At 36.1% G+C, this 16,736-nt stretch overlaps 1 protein-coding gene and 1 long non-coding RNA gene across 2 annotated transcripts; one reads left to right on the plus strand and one right to left on the minus strand.

Annotated features, from left to right (window-relative positions):
* Positions 1–22: 22 nt before the first annotated feature.
* LOC138189069 (uncharacterized) lies at positions 23–1,384 on the minus strand. Its single transcript, XR_011175852.1, has 3 exons — positions 984–1,384; positions 693–906; positions 23–570 (listed from the first exon to the last, which is right to left on the minus strand). It is a non-coding gene; the product is annotated as an uncharacterized LOC138189069 (long non-coding RNA).
* A 53-nt stretch (positions 1,385–1,437) lies between these two features.
* Positions 1,438–16,563, plus strand: trp (transient receptor potential). Its single transcript, XM_069131216.1, has 18 exons — positions 1,438–1,579; positions 3,921–4,139; positions 4,931–5,075; positions 5,385–5,480; positions 6,023–6,165; positions 6,830–7,031; positions 7,147–7,317; positions 7,551–7,785; positions 8,330–8,482; positions 8,647–8,792; positions 8,965–9,071; positions 9,310–9,443; positions 9,605–9,734; positions 9,888–10,083; positions 10,167–10,331; positions 13,617–13,839; positions 14,975–15,403; positions 15,940–16,563. Exons 2-18 carry the CDS (start codon positions 3,985–3,987, stop codon positions 16,458–16,460), a joined length of 3,351 nt encoding a protein of 1,116 aa, XP_068987317.1. The 5' UTR covers positions 1,438–1,579; positions 3,921–3,984; the 3' UTR covers positions 16,461–16,563.
* The last annotated feature ends 173 nt before the right edge of the window (positions 16,564–16,736 follow it).

Consider the following 16,736-nt stretch of genomic DNA (forward strand, 5'->3'; position numbering starts at 1 on the left):
AGAAATAATTGTGTCGCGACTGTAATAATTTTCCTTTTTCTTTTTTTATTAGCAGAACATATTTTGTTATCTCTTTTTAAAGTTTCATGGACCTAGTTATTATTTTCTGGAGTATTCCACAATTTGAATAGGAGCTAGTATTATGTTACTGTACATTGTCTGTAACCTGAACGTTATTCTTAAAGTGAATGTAAATTTAATACACGCGTATAATTAAATAATTAAAGGGACAAAAAAAGTGACTGGAAATATGGTTTACGTTTCTGATTCATTTACCCCTCTCCATAATATGCGTTTCCTCCTTCGTTTAGGCTGACCCAAGAAAAATCAAGACTTATCACTACTATTTCCAGTGGAATCTTCAAATTTGTACGTATTGCTTCGAATTTACCTCACGTACAGTTAGACTCGCGATTACCATAGAAAATTTTTACTAACATATGATACATGCTATACAAATCTTTTTCAAACATTTACATCAACAGTTAATTATATTAATTTTGGATGACTAATACAATTGTAATTCCTTTTCGAAGAACTTCATAAAATTGCACAGAATATTGTTCAGTCCTATTAAAAACGAGGAAAATATTATTAAAAAAGAAGGAAACATCCTTATTGAAAAAATGAGAAGGTTTCACTTACACTTCCTGTCTACTTAATCCCTTTCCACTCAATTCCAAGCTAATTACCTGCACAGTATGCTTCATGTATACAAAATAATCCTGATAAAGCTTGAACTCTTCCAACGATAGTATCTCCAATTCCCAAGCCGAATCTTCTCGAAGCTTCATTCAAGCAATCAGCATTCACCTTTTCGTACAAATAACATGGAAATAATAATGAGAATAGAATCGATTTACTCTTTCCATAAAGAACAGCCATCATGAAAAAATCCATCTACCACTAAAACGGAAATAAGCCAAAATAACCAAGCGAAACTTCATAGGGAAAGAAAGAAGGAAACCATCCAAACTACTAACCCTCCTAAATGTCGCTATTTCTCCCAATCAACCCGGAGGAAATTCGTTGAAGCTGTTTACACGTACACCATACGATACAAACACATCCTCATAAATGACGACAAAAATTCTGCGGGTTTCATTGAGCTCCGGTAGTCCTCCTTTGCCATATTAACTCGTGTCCAGAAGCAAACGAAGAAGAACGATCGGGGCTGAACTGCCTCTGAACATCCCTTCGCCTCTTCCGTGCTTTTTCTTCGTCGTGGTCCATTAATCCGAAGAATTATGATAGACTCGCGAGATTCTTCGGATCTCGTACACGTGGATACACAATGTGATCACCAGGCGTTCCTCTTTTGATGCGATCCACGCGTTTGTGCCTAATCCATGCCCCAGCTGACCGACGTCCTATGGCTTCGACCAACTATCCAGAGCTTTGGTGAACGCACGGCTTTATTCCACTGTCACTTGTGACCAAGTTTCGAAACGATTGGAGCTATCGAGTGAGAGGCCAGTAGACCAGAGTAGAGTAGGAGTTCGTTGAGTCGATCGAAGATTGAGTTGATGAAGATCGCGATGGTCGACATCGGTTCACGTTGATCTAGAGAAACTACGAGGTACGACTCACTACGTGTGTGTATAGTGTGTAGATGTAGTGAGGATTCGTTTAGATTAGTTTCAAATGATCGATAAATCCGTGGTGTAAGTTGAGTCCAGTTAAACTTGTGAAAATTTGTTGTTATTTCTATATTTAGAGGTAGGATCACAATAGGTATTAGTTTATTCTTTGGATAAATCTGTCACACCGTTCTGAGCTGAATAACCTTTATTGCACTTTCTTACATCGACTAGGGATAAAAACAAAAGAATATCTTAAAATTATCGACTAAATCTATCGATTATATTTAGAACTATCTTCTAGTTACTATTTATTGTAACTAGGGCATCTGCAAATGGATGGCGATTCTTGGATGACTGTATCTATGTTGATTGGTCAATGGAATTGTTTCACTGATGTGACCGTATTTTGTGTAATCGAACACACAATTTCAGAAGCTTCTCCACGAGAAAAAAACTCTAGTTGAAATTTGAATCTGCATTGAACTAATTACACGTCAGTAAAACTCAATGTTATCAGTAATTTATATTAACAAAATTTAAAGATAAACAAAAGAAAAAGTAATATACGTGATAATAGTACGAAAAAAAAGAAATATTTAGATTTACGATTATCTTGCATTTATTTAGCGATTCAATTTATCTTTTCGTTATTGAACTTCTCATTGTTATTTTTACAATGTTCTTTCAATGCCTCTGATCTTCAGTATTGAACACTTTTCTTATCAAAATAATCTTGTAAAAACCGTAATCTAAAAAAGCTTTCTAAAGAAGCCTGTGAAAACTGTGTTACAAATTTTTCTAATGTAACTTTTACGAAACATTTTGCTCTGAAATAATTTATCGATCAAGGTTTTTAACAGCAATGAAAATTTCTTAGTATTTTTCATAATCTTCTCGATGAACCTAATACTGCGAAAATGCTCTACTATAAGAGAATATAGCTATATTACTTTCATATTGTTCATGCAGTTGCATATGCAGCGAAAAAGTCGCAAGACAAAGGGATCGTGACAAAAGGGAAAGTAGTTTCTCGGATTGAGCGGAGAATACAGGATTCCTTTGTAATGATCCGAAGATAATCTTATGAACGTGGATATACGTCATACCTATCGATTGCTCCGCATTTCCTCCGTGAAATCCATAATTCAATTTCGATATTTAATCTAAGGGAACTTAATCTGGATACCGCGATCCGTCAAGTTAATTTTCAATTCATTTTCCAGCTGCCTGTACATTTCAAATCTCAGTGTTACACTTTTAGACGAATTTTCTTTATCACATTTTTTACTTAATTTGAGGTGCATGTTAGATGTAAGTGCCTAAGAAATACTCTCGATGTCCAACAATAAAATTTATTTAATAATTAACAGTCAACAATCACGTTTCTCGAATGCGCCTGCTTCGCTATTACACTAGACCTTTCGCACTTCGCTGTTCGAAACGGAATGAATCTTTTGTTCAAAACCGAACGGTTCTTTTCTTTGTTTCTCCTCGATATCCCCACTACGCTCGCATTTGTTAGACGTTCGCGACCGTTGCCGCGTATGCATTCTTCCGAATATTCGGCGAAAGTACCGTAGGGATATCGATGGTACATTAAACATGTCGGCCTTACGCTTTGATGATACAGCGCTTTGTGTCGCGAATCCGTCGGAAAGTTCCGTCGTCGAGTGTCGCCACAAATTGCAAACGTTTCTTCGTCCATCATATTGTGTATACTATATACAATTCTTTAAACATACTACGAAGGAAATCGTATCACAAGTCGAGATCGCATTCACCCACGTACTGCTGTAACTTACGTACTTACTTGTAATCTATTGTAGCACCGAGATAGTGTCTATATACTGTTTCAGCTTTTGAAATGTATAACGTCGTTTCCATGTCATTTTGTGAATAATGTTCTGAGATTATGTGATCAGAACTTAAGATTTAATTCATAGTTACTAATCTGTTCAAACATTGTTCATCATACATCTTTTTAAACATACTCCAAAGGAATTATACAATTGTAAATTGAGATTATACAATTGTAAATGAATCTTCAAGCTCTTTGTCTCAAATATGTCTCACATTTTATGAATAATATGCGGGTTTCGGCTCAGATCTTAATGTATTTGATCTCATCTGTTCATCTAACCTCCCATACTGCTACACGATTCTCTGTCAATGTCCTCCAGGAGGTCGGGCAAGGAATTTCAAAATCCATGCAACTTTCATTATACAATTTCTATCTACCGTTATCTCTTCAACCGACCTGGAAACATCCACCCAAATAACAATAAACATTTGATAATGTGAACCTTCCTGGATTTAACAAACATTCAACGTTCGTAGATTGTTCCTGTGTGATCGATGAACCAGTCCACGTGAGTATCGCGGGAGACACGAGTCTTGCAAGATGAATCCATCAGAGTCGCAGCAGAATCTTCTCGCGAACGAGGCGAGAGCGCCATCGGTGCAATCTTTAAACCCGCCCTCGGACTACAGTCTTGGCCCAGTTGAGAAGCACTTCCTGCTCAGCGCGGAACGAGGTGATTGTGCCACTGTCAAAAGGTAATCCTTCGTGTCTGTCCGGAAGATAAATCGTCAGGGATAGCAACGAGAATGATGGAGGAGGGAAGGGTGCATCGATCTCGAAGCTGGGTGAATCGTAGTATCATAGAGCGAGGATCGTTGCTTGATTTCTTGTTTCGTTACTTCTGCTACTTAGCATTCGTTTCTCGAAGAATGGTATTCGAGACGACAAAGGGACAAAAGGATTATTCCTCCTACGCGATACAATGTGATTTCGTGCATACATGTCGGTAGTAATTATGCGGAATAGGGTACATTTCACCGATTTCGATAGCCTTGAAACATGTTATCAAGGTCACTACTTTGAGTAATTTCCTCTTGAATAGCCAGAGTCGAAGGATTGAACGACTATGATGATTTTGAGATGGATTTATCAAAAAAGTGTGACGAGTACGAGTTATTTGTTGAATTTTATATTTTTGTAAGCTTCGTTCTTCTTAGAGAATATTTCATGATTTTAAGTTTCTATTTGTTAAATTTGAAGTTTGTGCAGCCTTCAGAGGGGCATTGTTAGAGAATATTTCATGTTTTCGAGATTTTTGCATATGTAGGTGATAAATGTATATTAATGTAGATTAAGTAGCTATAAGTAGAAAATAGAGCCGACGATCTAAAATTATAAGATTATGAAATAGTTAATAATGTGAAGCTGGAGATCCATAACCTATACTTGAACATTTAAAATTAAAACTTTATTATGCTCGTCTCCAAAAGAAAGAAAAATTGAAAATGTAAAAATTATATAGAAAAAATTAAACATTATGAATCAGACTATTGGAAGAGAACAAAGATCATCCAGAGATTCTCAACATCAACTGCGTGGATCCTCTTAATCGATCCGCTCTGATCGCCGCCATTGAGAACGAGAATGTTGAACTCATCAGACTACTTCTCGACTTAGGCATTCAAGTGAAGGTAACATTTTCCATTATAATTAACAATTAAACTTTACAACGAGTTTTGTTGCTCTTTTATTATGCTTTTTAATTTATAATATAATTATTAATAATAATTTATTAATTATTGATCTTTTCTCGGATATTTTTTTCTTTAAGTTACGTAATAGATAATATTACATTGTGTTGTAAATTGGCTATACAATACACGGATGATACAACAAAAATGGTAGCATATAACGCACAATACCGATAAAGTTTCTACCGGTGGGTCCACGCGTTTAAAAGCATAGTACACGACCAACATAATTTCTGCTTCTTCCTTCAGGATGCACTCTTACACGCCATAAAAGAAGAGTACGTGGAAGCTGTGGAGATCCTTCTCGAATGGGAGGAAAAAATACACGAGCCTGGTCAACCTTACGTAAGATTAATTATTTTAGATAAAATATACTCTCTTTCGTCAATTAATCTGTTAACTGAGGAAGACAAGCTAACTCGTCTCACTTGATAAATTCGTAGTCTTCCTACGTAAAGGAGTTAAGAGTTAACTTTTTCTGTATCTCCTATGTTACAATAGACCAATTCATTTCTACTGAAAATATATTCTATAATATTTATATTTTAAAAACTTAAGATCGATATATCAGAGATTGATTTGTCATTATTAAATTTTAGTTCCAAGATTATATGTAGATATTTCTGATCAATAGATAAAGAACTAATGGCTTCGTCATTCCTTTCAATTATGTTCGTGAAACTCATTAGAGATTTGTTTATACAAAATGATACTAAAATTTTGAAATTCTTCGAAGACGAGTTTGCAGAGTTTTCTGAAATTTTGTGAATTTCGTAATTTTCCTAATTTAATATTATAAATTTCAAGAAAACAGATATGAAAATTTCGTTATTATAAAGCACACAAATTCATTTATTTTTCTTACCATTTTATGGATTTTTCTGCAGAGTTGGGAAGCTGTAGACAGATCATCGTCGAACTTTACACCAGATATAACTCCACTGATTTTGGCAGCACATAAGAACAATTACGAAATTCTAAAAATCCTCCTAGATCGTGGTGCCACGCTTCCCACTCCTCATGATGCCAGGTATCGTTCTACGAAATAGATTCATTCACAAAGCATCGTCGTTATTAATTCGTTTCATTACATGCATACACTTAAACCAAGAGTTCTGAACTTTAAACGAAAATAAATTTCTTTAATTTTCCGATTTTGCTATCTATCTATGAACAATTGTCTAAAATCGATCAAAATAGTGTTAATTTTAATATTTTAAATCGAACTAGACCAGTTATTCTGTGTTTTTTGGCTTCATGCCAATACTCATCTGCCGCTTACGGTGCAGTTATTCGATTAAACGTGCTAATTATGTTATTGTAGTAGTGGCACGTGCTGATCTCAAAACGTGCCGAGCAGTAACGTGCTTGCATTAGATTCTATTAAAAAATATGACAGCCCGAATTTGAGGTTAGATTTTTGCCTTCACTGTAATACTAATAGTATTACGCTCGTTTTAGTTACCTTCAACCACCCTATAGACAAATTTATTCTAACTCTAAATTAATTTTCCTTTCATTCATCATTTAACTTTTATGAAAAATATAATTTTTTCAAAATTCTTTGAAAGTTTTCAAACACCTCACTCTTTTGTTTACTAACAATTTTCTACTATTTTTATTCAATTTTTAATACTCTTTATTCGATAATGTTTCGTTATCAACATTTTTCATTCGTTTCATTTTTCCCTAAGATGTGGTTGCGACGAGTGCGTGACATCCAGCGAACAGGATTCTTTGAGACATTCTCAGGCGCGAATAAACGCGTATCGCGCGCTTACATCACCATCTTTAATCGCCTTATCATCGAGGGACCCTCTTCTGACCGCTTTCGAACTCTCCTGGGAACTTCGTCGATTGAGTCATATGGAACAAGAATTTCGTTTCGAGTATAATGTAATAATAAATTAATTTACGACCCCTTAGCATTGTTATTACAACTGCTTTGGATAAATAGTTGTATATTAAAGATCATTTACCAATTAATTCGTATATTAATTTTCTATCATAGGAGATGCGGGAGCAAACACAAAATTTTGCTACGGCCCTGTTGGATCACGCTCGTACCTCTCTGGAATTGGAGGTAATGTTGAATTATAATCCGCATGGCGAAAACTGGGAACCTGGAGAAAGACAAACCCTGGATCGACTCAAGCTTGCTATTAAATACAAACAGAAACAGGTGAAATAAGTTATATTTTTATATAAAGTAAATCTACAAATTCGATTTACAACATTTTCTTATTATAATATTATTATATTTGTTACAACTTTGATATCAAACAACTAATGCAATATCTGCAAGATTGACAAATGAGTAACTAACGATGAATTGATAGAACTTCAGTTTCCAAATGATTAATAGTAAGTATTTTTAACGATATCTTTAATCTTTTCTTAATTCTTTGACTAAAGTTCGTGGCTCATCCAAATGTTCAACAATTACTGGCTGCTATCTGGTACGACGGTTTGCCTGGCTTTCGAAGAAAAAGTATGATCGGACAGTTCATAGAGATTGGGAAGCTTGGAGCGATGTTTCCAGTGTACAGCACAATCTACATGCTCTCGCCAACGTCACCAATGGGTCTGTTCATGAAGAAACCTTTCGTCAAATTCATCTGTCACTCCTCTTCCTATGCGTTCTTCTTAAGTAAGTTTCTCTATCTTATGAACAATTTTATTTATAAAAAAGTTATCAATTTGCCTTCATTATGATTTCAGAATATTTACAACTTGTTACAAAAGTTATGCTATTAATCTTTATATATAAAATTCTGCAATTCTGAAATTTGTTACTGAATTTCCACAAATCTAAATCTTCCTCCTTTCCAAATTCTCTCAATGATTAAACGCGATGATTGTATAATTCAGTACTACTAAACACTATTAAATAATTCAATAAATAACTAATTTAATGGTTAAAATAATAGCGAAATGAACAACGTTTATGAAACAACAAATTCTACAATTCAACTAATCAAACTCAATAGAATGGAAAACAAATTTATCGTTGTTCTAAAAATAAGAAATCAAATTAACATTCGACTTCTAATTACGCGTTGGAAAAGAATAAAGTTTTCACTCAGCTTCTCCGCCAAACCTTTCAATGAAGGCATAGCGGTTAAAAGAATTAATTGTTAGAAATTTAGTTATAATGAGCAACGAGGACTCGAGCTGATTGGAATTTGCGTTAGTGCTTCTCGGGATGGCGTCACAACGTATCGAGTACCTGGTAATCGAATTATTTGGGAACGCCTGGATGCACGAGATACTGGCCGGATGGAAAAGACGGGAACGTGGCTGCATTCCTGGTTTCGTCGAATCCGGTGTCATCATCTACGTAATCAGTAAACAGACCTTGATGAACGCTTGCTTAAAACAAGAGAAAGAATCAATATTTCCTCCCTTACGTTATTTTATTTTACTTTAAAAATTGTTTATGTGCAGTTTTGTTTATTGTTGTTTATTTTAGGGTGATTAACGAGTAGGATAACTAGCTTAAATTTTTTAGGTCTGGTAATAGGTGAAATGAGATCATTATGGTCGGATGGGTTGCTGGAGTACATATCAGACCTTTGGAACATAGTGGATTTCGTTCAAAATATGTTTTACGTGATTTGGGTAATGTTACGAATAACCGCATGGATTGTAGTTCAGGTAATATATCTTTTTCTACTTTCTAATTGTTAATATGTCCATGAAAAGAAAGTTACTCTTATTACGTACCTTATAGCGTCTTTTTTAATATCACGTTCTACAAACATGAACTAATAGTACCATTTAATTTAATCGAAGATATAATGATTATTCTATATCATTTGTGTAATAGAGGGAATACTGGAATGGCCTAGATCCTTGGTATCCCAGAGATCAATGGCACGCCTTCGACCCTATGCTTCTTTCTGAGGGAGCCTTCGCAGCTGGTATGATTTTCAGGTAACACAGTATTATCCAGATTTACTCATTTAGGATAATTTACTAAAAAAAAAATGAAATTCTGAAAAGAATTATTACCTGAAACGATTGACTTAAAGGACATTCTTTTCGTTTTTATTAGAAAAGATCATTTCTTCTTAATTTAGTGATTGCAGTGACGCTGCAAACCAAATAATAAAATATTTGGTTGAACGAAGGTGACGTTAATTTTGAAATGAAAACTATAGCCTGTTTTCAGTTTTTTGAAGCTAGTTCACATATTCAGCGTGAACCCTCACCTCGGGCCACTTCAAATTTCCCTGGGGAGGATGATAATAGACATTATCAAGTTCTTCTTCATTTATACTCTGGTGCTGTTCGCCTTTGGCTGCGGTAAGCTACTTTCTCACGTTCATTTATTCACACTCCTTGAAACTCATTAATCTGTTTCCAAACTAAAGATATCATCTTGCTTTAAGAATTCTAAAGTTCAAATGTGTTTATCATTATTAATGATAAAAGGATCAGAAAATGGAAGGTCTTGCTTAATTTAGGAATGAATCAACTAATGTGGTATTATGCGGATTTGGAGAAACAAAAGTGTTATCATATGAAGGATTTTCCGGATCTACCTGATTTTGATAATCAGGAGAAGGCTTGTTCGATTTGGAGACGTTTCGCCAAGTATGTAACGACTATAACAACTACGTTAAAAAAGCTTTTACCATGTAACGAAATTGAAACTTGAAAAGATTATCTGACAATTTTACTAAACTTCTTGTGGCTTTTGTAATTAATATAATCACAAATTTTTATTTTCTCAACAACTATTTTCAGTTTGTTCGAGACATCGCAATCGCTTTTTTGGGCCAGTTTCGGTATGGTAGATCTGATGTCGTTTGATCTAACTGGAATAAAAAGCTTCACCAGATTCTGGGCGCTTCTTATGTTCGGTTCTTACTCCGTCATAAACGTTATCGTGTTACTGAACATGCTTATTGCCATGATGTCTAATTCCTATCAAATCATCTCGGTACAATATATTATAAAATATTTTTATTCAGAGTTTATTCTTATTAAATAATCAATGAATCATTCGGCTAATGTAATTCGTAGGAAAGAGCTGACACTGAATGGAAATTCGCCAGGAGTCACTTATGGATGAGTTACTTCGAAGACGGTGACACTGTGCCCCCTCCATTTAATATGGTTCCAACCGGCAAAACGTTCAGTAGGATCATCAAGTGCGGGAAGACCGGGCGACAAACCAGATCTTTGATTGTGTGTACATACTTCAATCTAATTTAAATGATAGAATGAAAGATAATTATTATAATATTACAATTGTTAAATGTAATGAGAATATTACGGAAAGTGAAAGGAATAAGAAAAGTGGAATGTAGATACAAAAGAAACTTATATTTAGAAGTAAAGTAGTTTAATAAAGTAGTAACATGAAATAAAGGAACTTTGGACTTAATAACAAAAGATGTAGTAATGAAGAGACTTAAAGGATAAAGAAAATTAAAAATGTGAAACGATCAGGAGCAAAGAAATTCGAAGAAGAAGAAGAAGAGGTATAGGGAAAACAGATGAAGAGCCATAAAAAGAGATGAAACGGTTAAGATTTCAAGGACAAAAAAATTTAAGTATAAAGGAACTCAAGGATGGAAACTCTTAAATACAGTTGAATTTATTGTTAAAGACAGACTTAATATAACAAGAATTTTTTTTTTATTTGGAAGTAGTTTACAATCAATTCTCATTGAGAATTATAAGTAAATTATTCTGACGTAGTACTATAACGTGAATAATAAATGATTATCGTATGTTTGGTTCTAGCTGAATCTAATGTTTAAATCTAGAGGGTAATGTCTAACATAAGAATTTAGAATTGTAATATTAATGTAATATCGTAGACGAAAGGCCTAAGAGATATCGGGCGAACTATAAACAATGTCGCGAGAAAGCCGAAATGTCGACAGGCCCAACAACGTATCGTCGGTCCTTCAATCGAATAGTTTCGCGGAAAAGGCCTACGTGACTCTAGCCACGAGCGGTTGCGAAACACGTGCGTGGTGGGGCCAAGACAAAAGACGTGGGACTAAGACAAAAGTCAAGGTGTTACTAAGGGACAAAGACGAATTAACAGTCAGTGTAAGTTGAGAAGTCAGAGAGTGCAAACTTCGTTGTCGAGAGAGAGAGCGTTGGATCTGTTGTGACGAGAGTTGCAAATTAACTATCTAGTTGTATTAATTCTAATACGTTATTGTGATGAGTTCACGTTAAACAACCATCGTTTCCTGTTTAACCAACATCCGTTTAATCCGTTTATTGTAGATAGACTGATCGTAGTAAAGATCCTACAATTTTGGGGGCTCGACCGGGGTTGGACAAGACAGAAAACGAAACGTTTAACAGAACTATTCGTGCTAGTTTTGGATTTGCCTGTGCGAGGTGCGATAAGAGACGATATCGTTGACCGTTGAAATTAGTGTAGAGTTGAAAAAATAAAAAATGGCAAACGTTGAAGACGAACAATTATCAAGCGAAGAAAGTTTGACGCTGGAAGAATTGAAGAATGAGCTCGCACAGATGAACTTACCAATATCCGGTGCAAAGTCAGCATTGGTCGGCAGGTTGAATCGAGCGTGTAGGGCTGGACAATCGAATCTTAAGGGATCAACAAACGGTGAAGGGTGAACAAACCAGCGAGGCTCAGGAAACGTGCAGAAAGCTGAGCGCGATTGAGATGAAGACGAAAACCTCGAAAAGCTGAGGACGAAAGAGTTCACAGCGCGCCTCGCTAGTTTGAGGTTAAAAACAACGGACAGAAAAATTGAGCTACGCGCACGACTGCAAGCAGCCATGGATGAAAACGATACATCGTCGGAAGAAGAAAGTGACGACGAAGGTGAGAATGAAGGCAATAAAAAAGACGTAAGAAAATGCAGCATAGGTACGCGGGGGGTGCACCAGAACTGTGACGAATGTGTGTTGGTTCGACATTGAGCTTCAAGGACGTCGAAGACGTATTAGAGTCGTTCAGTGGTGATAACAGCGAAAATGTCGAGCGATGGTTCGAGTCGTTCGAGGAAATTGCAGACATGTGCATGTGGTCAGAAGGACAGAAGGCGATTTATGTGAGGAGACTGCTGAAAGGATCAGCAAAAACATTTGCGAGTTTCGAGTGCCATGCTAGGACTTGGCATGAGCTGAAGAGAGGACTGATTAAAAAGTTTTCTAAAAAAATTAATAGTCGACAAGTGCACCAGAGTACGTACGGTGCTATGTCAATCAAAGCGTTAAGGAAAAGGTTAATTATGTACGAGGAACAGAAGTGTCACAGAGCAAAGTCGACTGCGAAGTCGATCAAAATTGAGAACAAGAAGCTCAGTCAATCTGGAGATGTAGTGAAGAAGACAAGATGTTACAATTGCGGTGACAAAGTGAAGTACGACAACCTGAGCGAGCCCCCTAAAGAGGTTTGTAGTGCGTGGCGATTGTTACAGATGAAGTGTGGTAAAGACGTTAAGATCGGAAATTTCGAATTGACCGCACTGATAGACACCGGCAGCGAATTAACTTTAATGCGAGCGAGTGGAGACGTACGTTTCGTAGGATGTACAGAGTATCGTGCGAATTGTACAGTCGAACAAACAAAGCCTAGCGCGAATTTTAAGCAGCGAATGAAAAGCGAGAATGAGGCGGCTACGAGAAAATTTCAGGTAGTGCGAAGGCAAGCTATTAATTCGACCTCTTGTCGGTGAAGGGCGTTTAACAAGAGACGCACGAAAGCGACAACGTACAAGATGGGGGATCTGGTGGCGATCAAGGGACGTAGGCCGGCCCTGGGTTAAAGCTGCGTTCGAAGTTCCTTGGGCCGTACCGCGTAGTGAAAGTTTTGCGAAATGACCGTTACATGGTGCAACGGGAAGGCAAACACGAAGGGCCGCAAACGACCTCCACGGCGGTTGATCATATGAAATGGTGGGACATTGTTGAAGTCAGTGGTGCGAGTGAAATTGGCGATGATGAGAGCATCTGAGGGCAGATGTGATTGTCAAAATGGCCGATTATAGTATCGTAGACGAAAGGCATAAGAGATATCGGGCGAACTATAAACAATGTCGTGAGAATGCCGAAATGTCGACAAGCCCAACAACGTATCGTCGGTCCTTCAATCGAATAGTTTCGCGGAAAAGGCCTGCGTGACTCTAGCCACGGGCGGTTGCGAAACATGTGCGTGGTGGGGTTAAGACAAAAGACAAGGAGTTGCTAAGGGACAAAGGACAAAGTTAGTGTGAGTTGAGAAGCCAGAGAGTGCGAATTGTGTTGTCGTGAGGGCGTTGGATCTGTGGTGGTGAGAGTTGCGAATTAACTATCTAGTTGTCTTAATTATGATACATTATGATTAGTTCACGTTAAACAACCATCGTTTCCTGTTTAACCAACATCTGTGTAATCCATTTCTTGTAAATAAACTAATTGTAGTAAAGATTCTACATTAATATTCGCGAAATCGCCACTGCTGAACTAAAAGAAATCTTTACAAATAATTTTCAGAAAAAGTCCAGAGAAAAAGCGTTGGCAAGACATGACACGGTGATGCGATTGCTCATCAGACGTTACGTGACTGCGGAACAAAGGAAACGAGACGAGTTCGGTATCACCGAAGACGACGTAATGGAGATCAGACAGGACATTTCCACGTTACGATACGAGCTTATTGATATACTTCGACAAAATGGAATGAGAACACCAACGCTCGACAAACAGGATGCCGCACGTAAGATCCAAATTGCTTCCACCATTTTGTACCTTCAGCTATTCCTGTTTCATTATTTTATTATGCAATTCATAAATACTATTTGATATCTAAGATTCATATCTTAGATTACAGCGATAAAATATCGAAAAATTAGTTATACTCGGTTGTTCGTTTAAATTTACGATTGACAATATAAGAATGAGTTCATGTGATTATTGTTTGTTGTTGTTCGAGATATGATAACTATTTACGTTATATCTCACAAGAAGTACTGAAACATGAATGGTTTATCTTTAATTGAAAACGAACATTATGTTTGCATTAGTTGATATTACATTATCCAGGTGTATGTATATACTATGAAACTTTGATATGAGTAATTTCTTCAAAGAAATATATAAATAGGTACTCACTCATCTTCTTTTTCAAGATATAAAAGATATAGAAATATTCACGTTAATATTAACACTTTGTGGACTGCAGACGCGAATTCGCGTCTTACATACTTCATGCGGCATCCTATAAAAATGTTAAGTACTGTTAAATAAAACACTAAAGAAAGCAATTTGTGCTATAAACAAAATGTTATTATAGTGTTTGTAATTCCTTGGTCAACGTAAAAAGTCATATTAAAAAGTTCTTCGCCAAAAAATCTGAGAGGTTCTGGAAGGATGGAATATTCAAGTTGCGTGAAAGATGGAGAAAGATTGTGAAACAAAATACCACGTATACATATTAAAATTCAATAAATGTATATCGAATCGAAATGTAAATCAGAACAAACTCTCCGAGGGACAATTTGAATCTTTTTAACCACTTCGAAAATACACAGGAACTCAAACTGTATGCTTGCCAGAGCATACGGTGCTCAAAGTGTAAAGAACTTGAGAAAGATTATAATTTACCTAAAAGACAAATGTTTTCTGTCGCGTAAGAAAGTAAATCAACTAAAATGATACAAGTAATACGGCTAATAATTAAAGTGCGGATATTTATGCAAAATTATATTTTTTATAAACACGTCCATAAATATCTAATGTAAAGAGAAACTACTGAATATTGTTGCAAACATATGTGCATTTTGTATTTGTAGATGTAAAAAATCCGCAACCTGCTATTAATAATAAATGACAATAATAATTGTTTTCATTAGTATCTGGCAAGAAAGGTCGTGTGATGGAACGTCGACTGCAAAAGGACTTCCAGATCGGTATAGTGGAGGGCATCGTGAACGCCGTGATTCAGAGTGAGAAGGAACCTAAAGATGTGTTCAGTCAAATCGCGAAGGCTATTGGTCGTAAGAGTAGCGGAAGCAAGAAGAAAGACTGGAACGCCATGGTCCGGAAGAACACTTTAGCAAAGGATCCTATTGGTAGCACGACCGAGGCCACTATGAAACAAACGCGACGCAGTATACGTAGGCACTTACAAACTCAGAATTCGGACTTGGCCTCGTTAGATCCTAATCGTTTGGTTGATTACAATCCTAATCTATTGGAAGTATCACCGACAACGAGGATCGCCTACGCGAAATTCATGATAGGTCGGGCAAGACCTATTCCAGAGCAAAAGGAGGAGGGGGGTAAGTGTATCTTTTTTTCTATACTAATGTCCCTTATTATTATTATTCATAGAAATAATAAATATTTATAGTAATAAAGTTGAAGCTTCCTAAATTCTAAAGCTTAACTTGGACACAGCTCCTTCGTGCAGAGAAGCGATACATGTCTTTCAGTTGACCTTGTAAAATCAGCTCACTACAGTTGACGCAAAATTAATTATTTAAAAAATTAGGACATGAAGGAAAATCATTCTTCTCTGACTGTCTTGGACATTTTTATATTTTTCTTACTCCTCCCTTTTTTTTCTTTTTTTTTGATAATATATTAGCACTAGATCTATCTTGGGACTAAAGCATAAAGCTTTTATCAAATAAATGAAAATACAAAAATTCTTTACATAACATATTTTGAAAAAAATTATTCAAATGAACATTATTCAAGCATGCACCGTTGTAACCCTAAAATATTAATTAATTTGGATTTTAATTCGTATAGTTCTTAATATTAATTGCATACAATAAAGTACATTTGTAATTTTATTTTTTGTTGGCTGTAGAAAGTAAGAGTGATGTTGAAGGATCGCAAAAATCCGTTCGCATTGTAACCGAGCCTGTCCATGCAACGCCGATCTTGAAAAAGACTCTACTAAAATCTTTGAGCAGTGGTAGCTTGGAGAAAGGTGGAGAGAAAGCAGTTTCAATAGAAGTGAGGGCACCGTCGCCGATACCCGAGGATCCGAAGGAAGGAGAGGTTGGAAATTCACCTCAGAGCAAAGGTGGTTTAGCGAAAAACTCAACAGATACAAAACCATTGTCGGAAAAAGAGAAAGGAGATAGGAAGAACACCGAAGACGAGGAGAAAAAGAAAAGGGAAGAAGAAGAAAAGAAGAAAAAGGAAATGGGAGAGGAGAAGAAGAAGAAAGAGGAAGAAAAGAAGAAGGATGAAGGAGAGAAGAAAAAGGAATCGAGCAGCGAGCCATCAAAACCTGCGGCACCAGAGGATAATGTCCCGGTAGCTACGACAAAATTGAGGGGAAAATCGAAGGCAACTGGCCAGATAATGGGTGGATGGATTTAAATTTCCTTATTTGGCAGGAAATTTTTTTGGCGAGTGAAGACGTTGGTAATTTAATTGTCTTATAGTTATGAGTTTCAGTTATAATAATTTACAATGATCGAGAAAAGACACACCGCTTTTATTTTCGTATCTATCTTCTTCTTCGTGTATTATTACTTTTTTCTGAGGAAACGACATATAAGTAATTGTCATTCAACGTCGACAAGACAGTTAATTTAATTCTTTGACACTAATTAATTTATTAAGAAATTTAGATTTATTTCAATGATTAGATAT

Source organism: Bombus flavifrons, chromosome 18 (assembly GCF_040668555.2).
Source record: "Bombus flavifrons isolate JBK064 chromosome 18, iyBomFlav1_principal, whole genome shotgun sequence".
In the NCBI taxonomy this organism is placed as follows: domain Eukaryota; kingdom Metazoa; phylum Arthropoda; class Insecta; order Hymenoptera; family Apidae; genus Bombus; species Bombus flavifrons.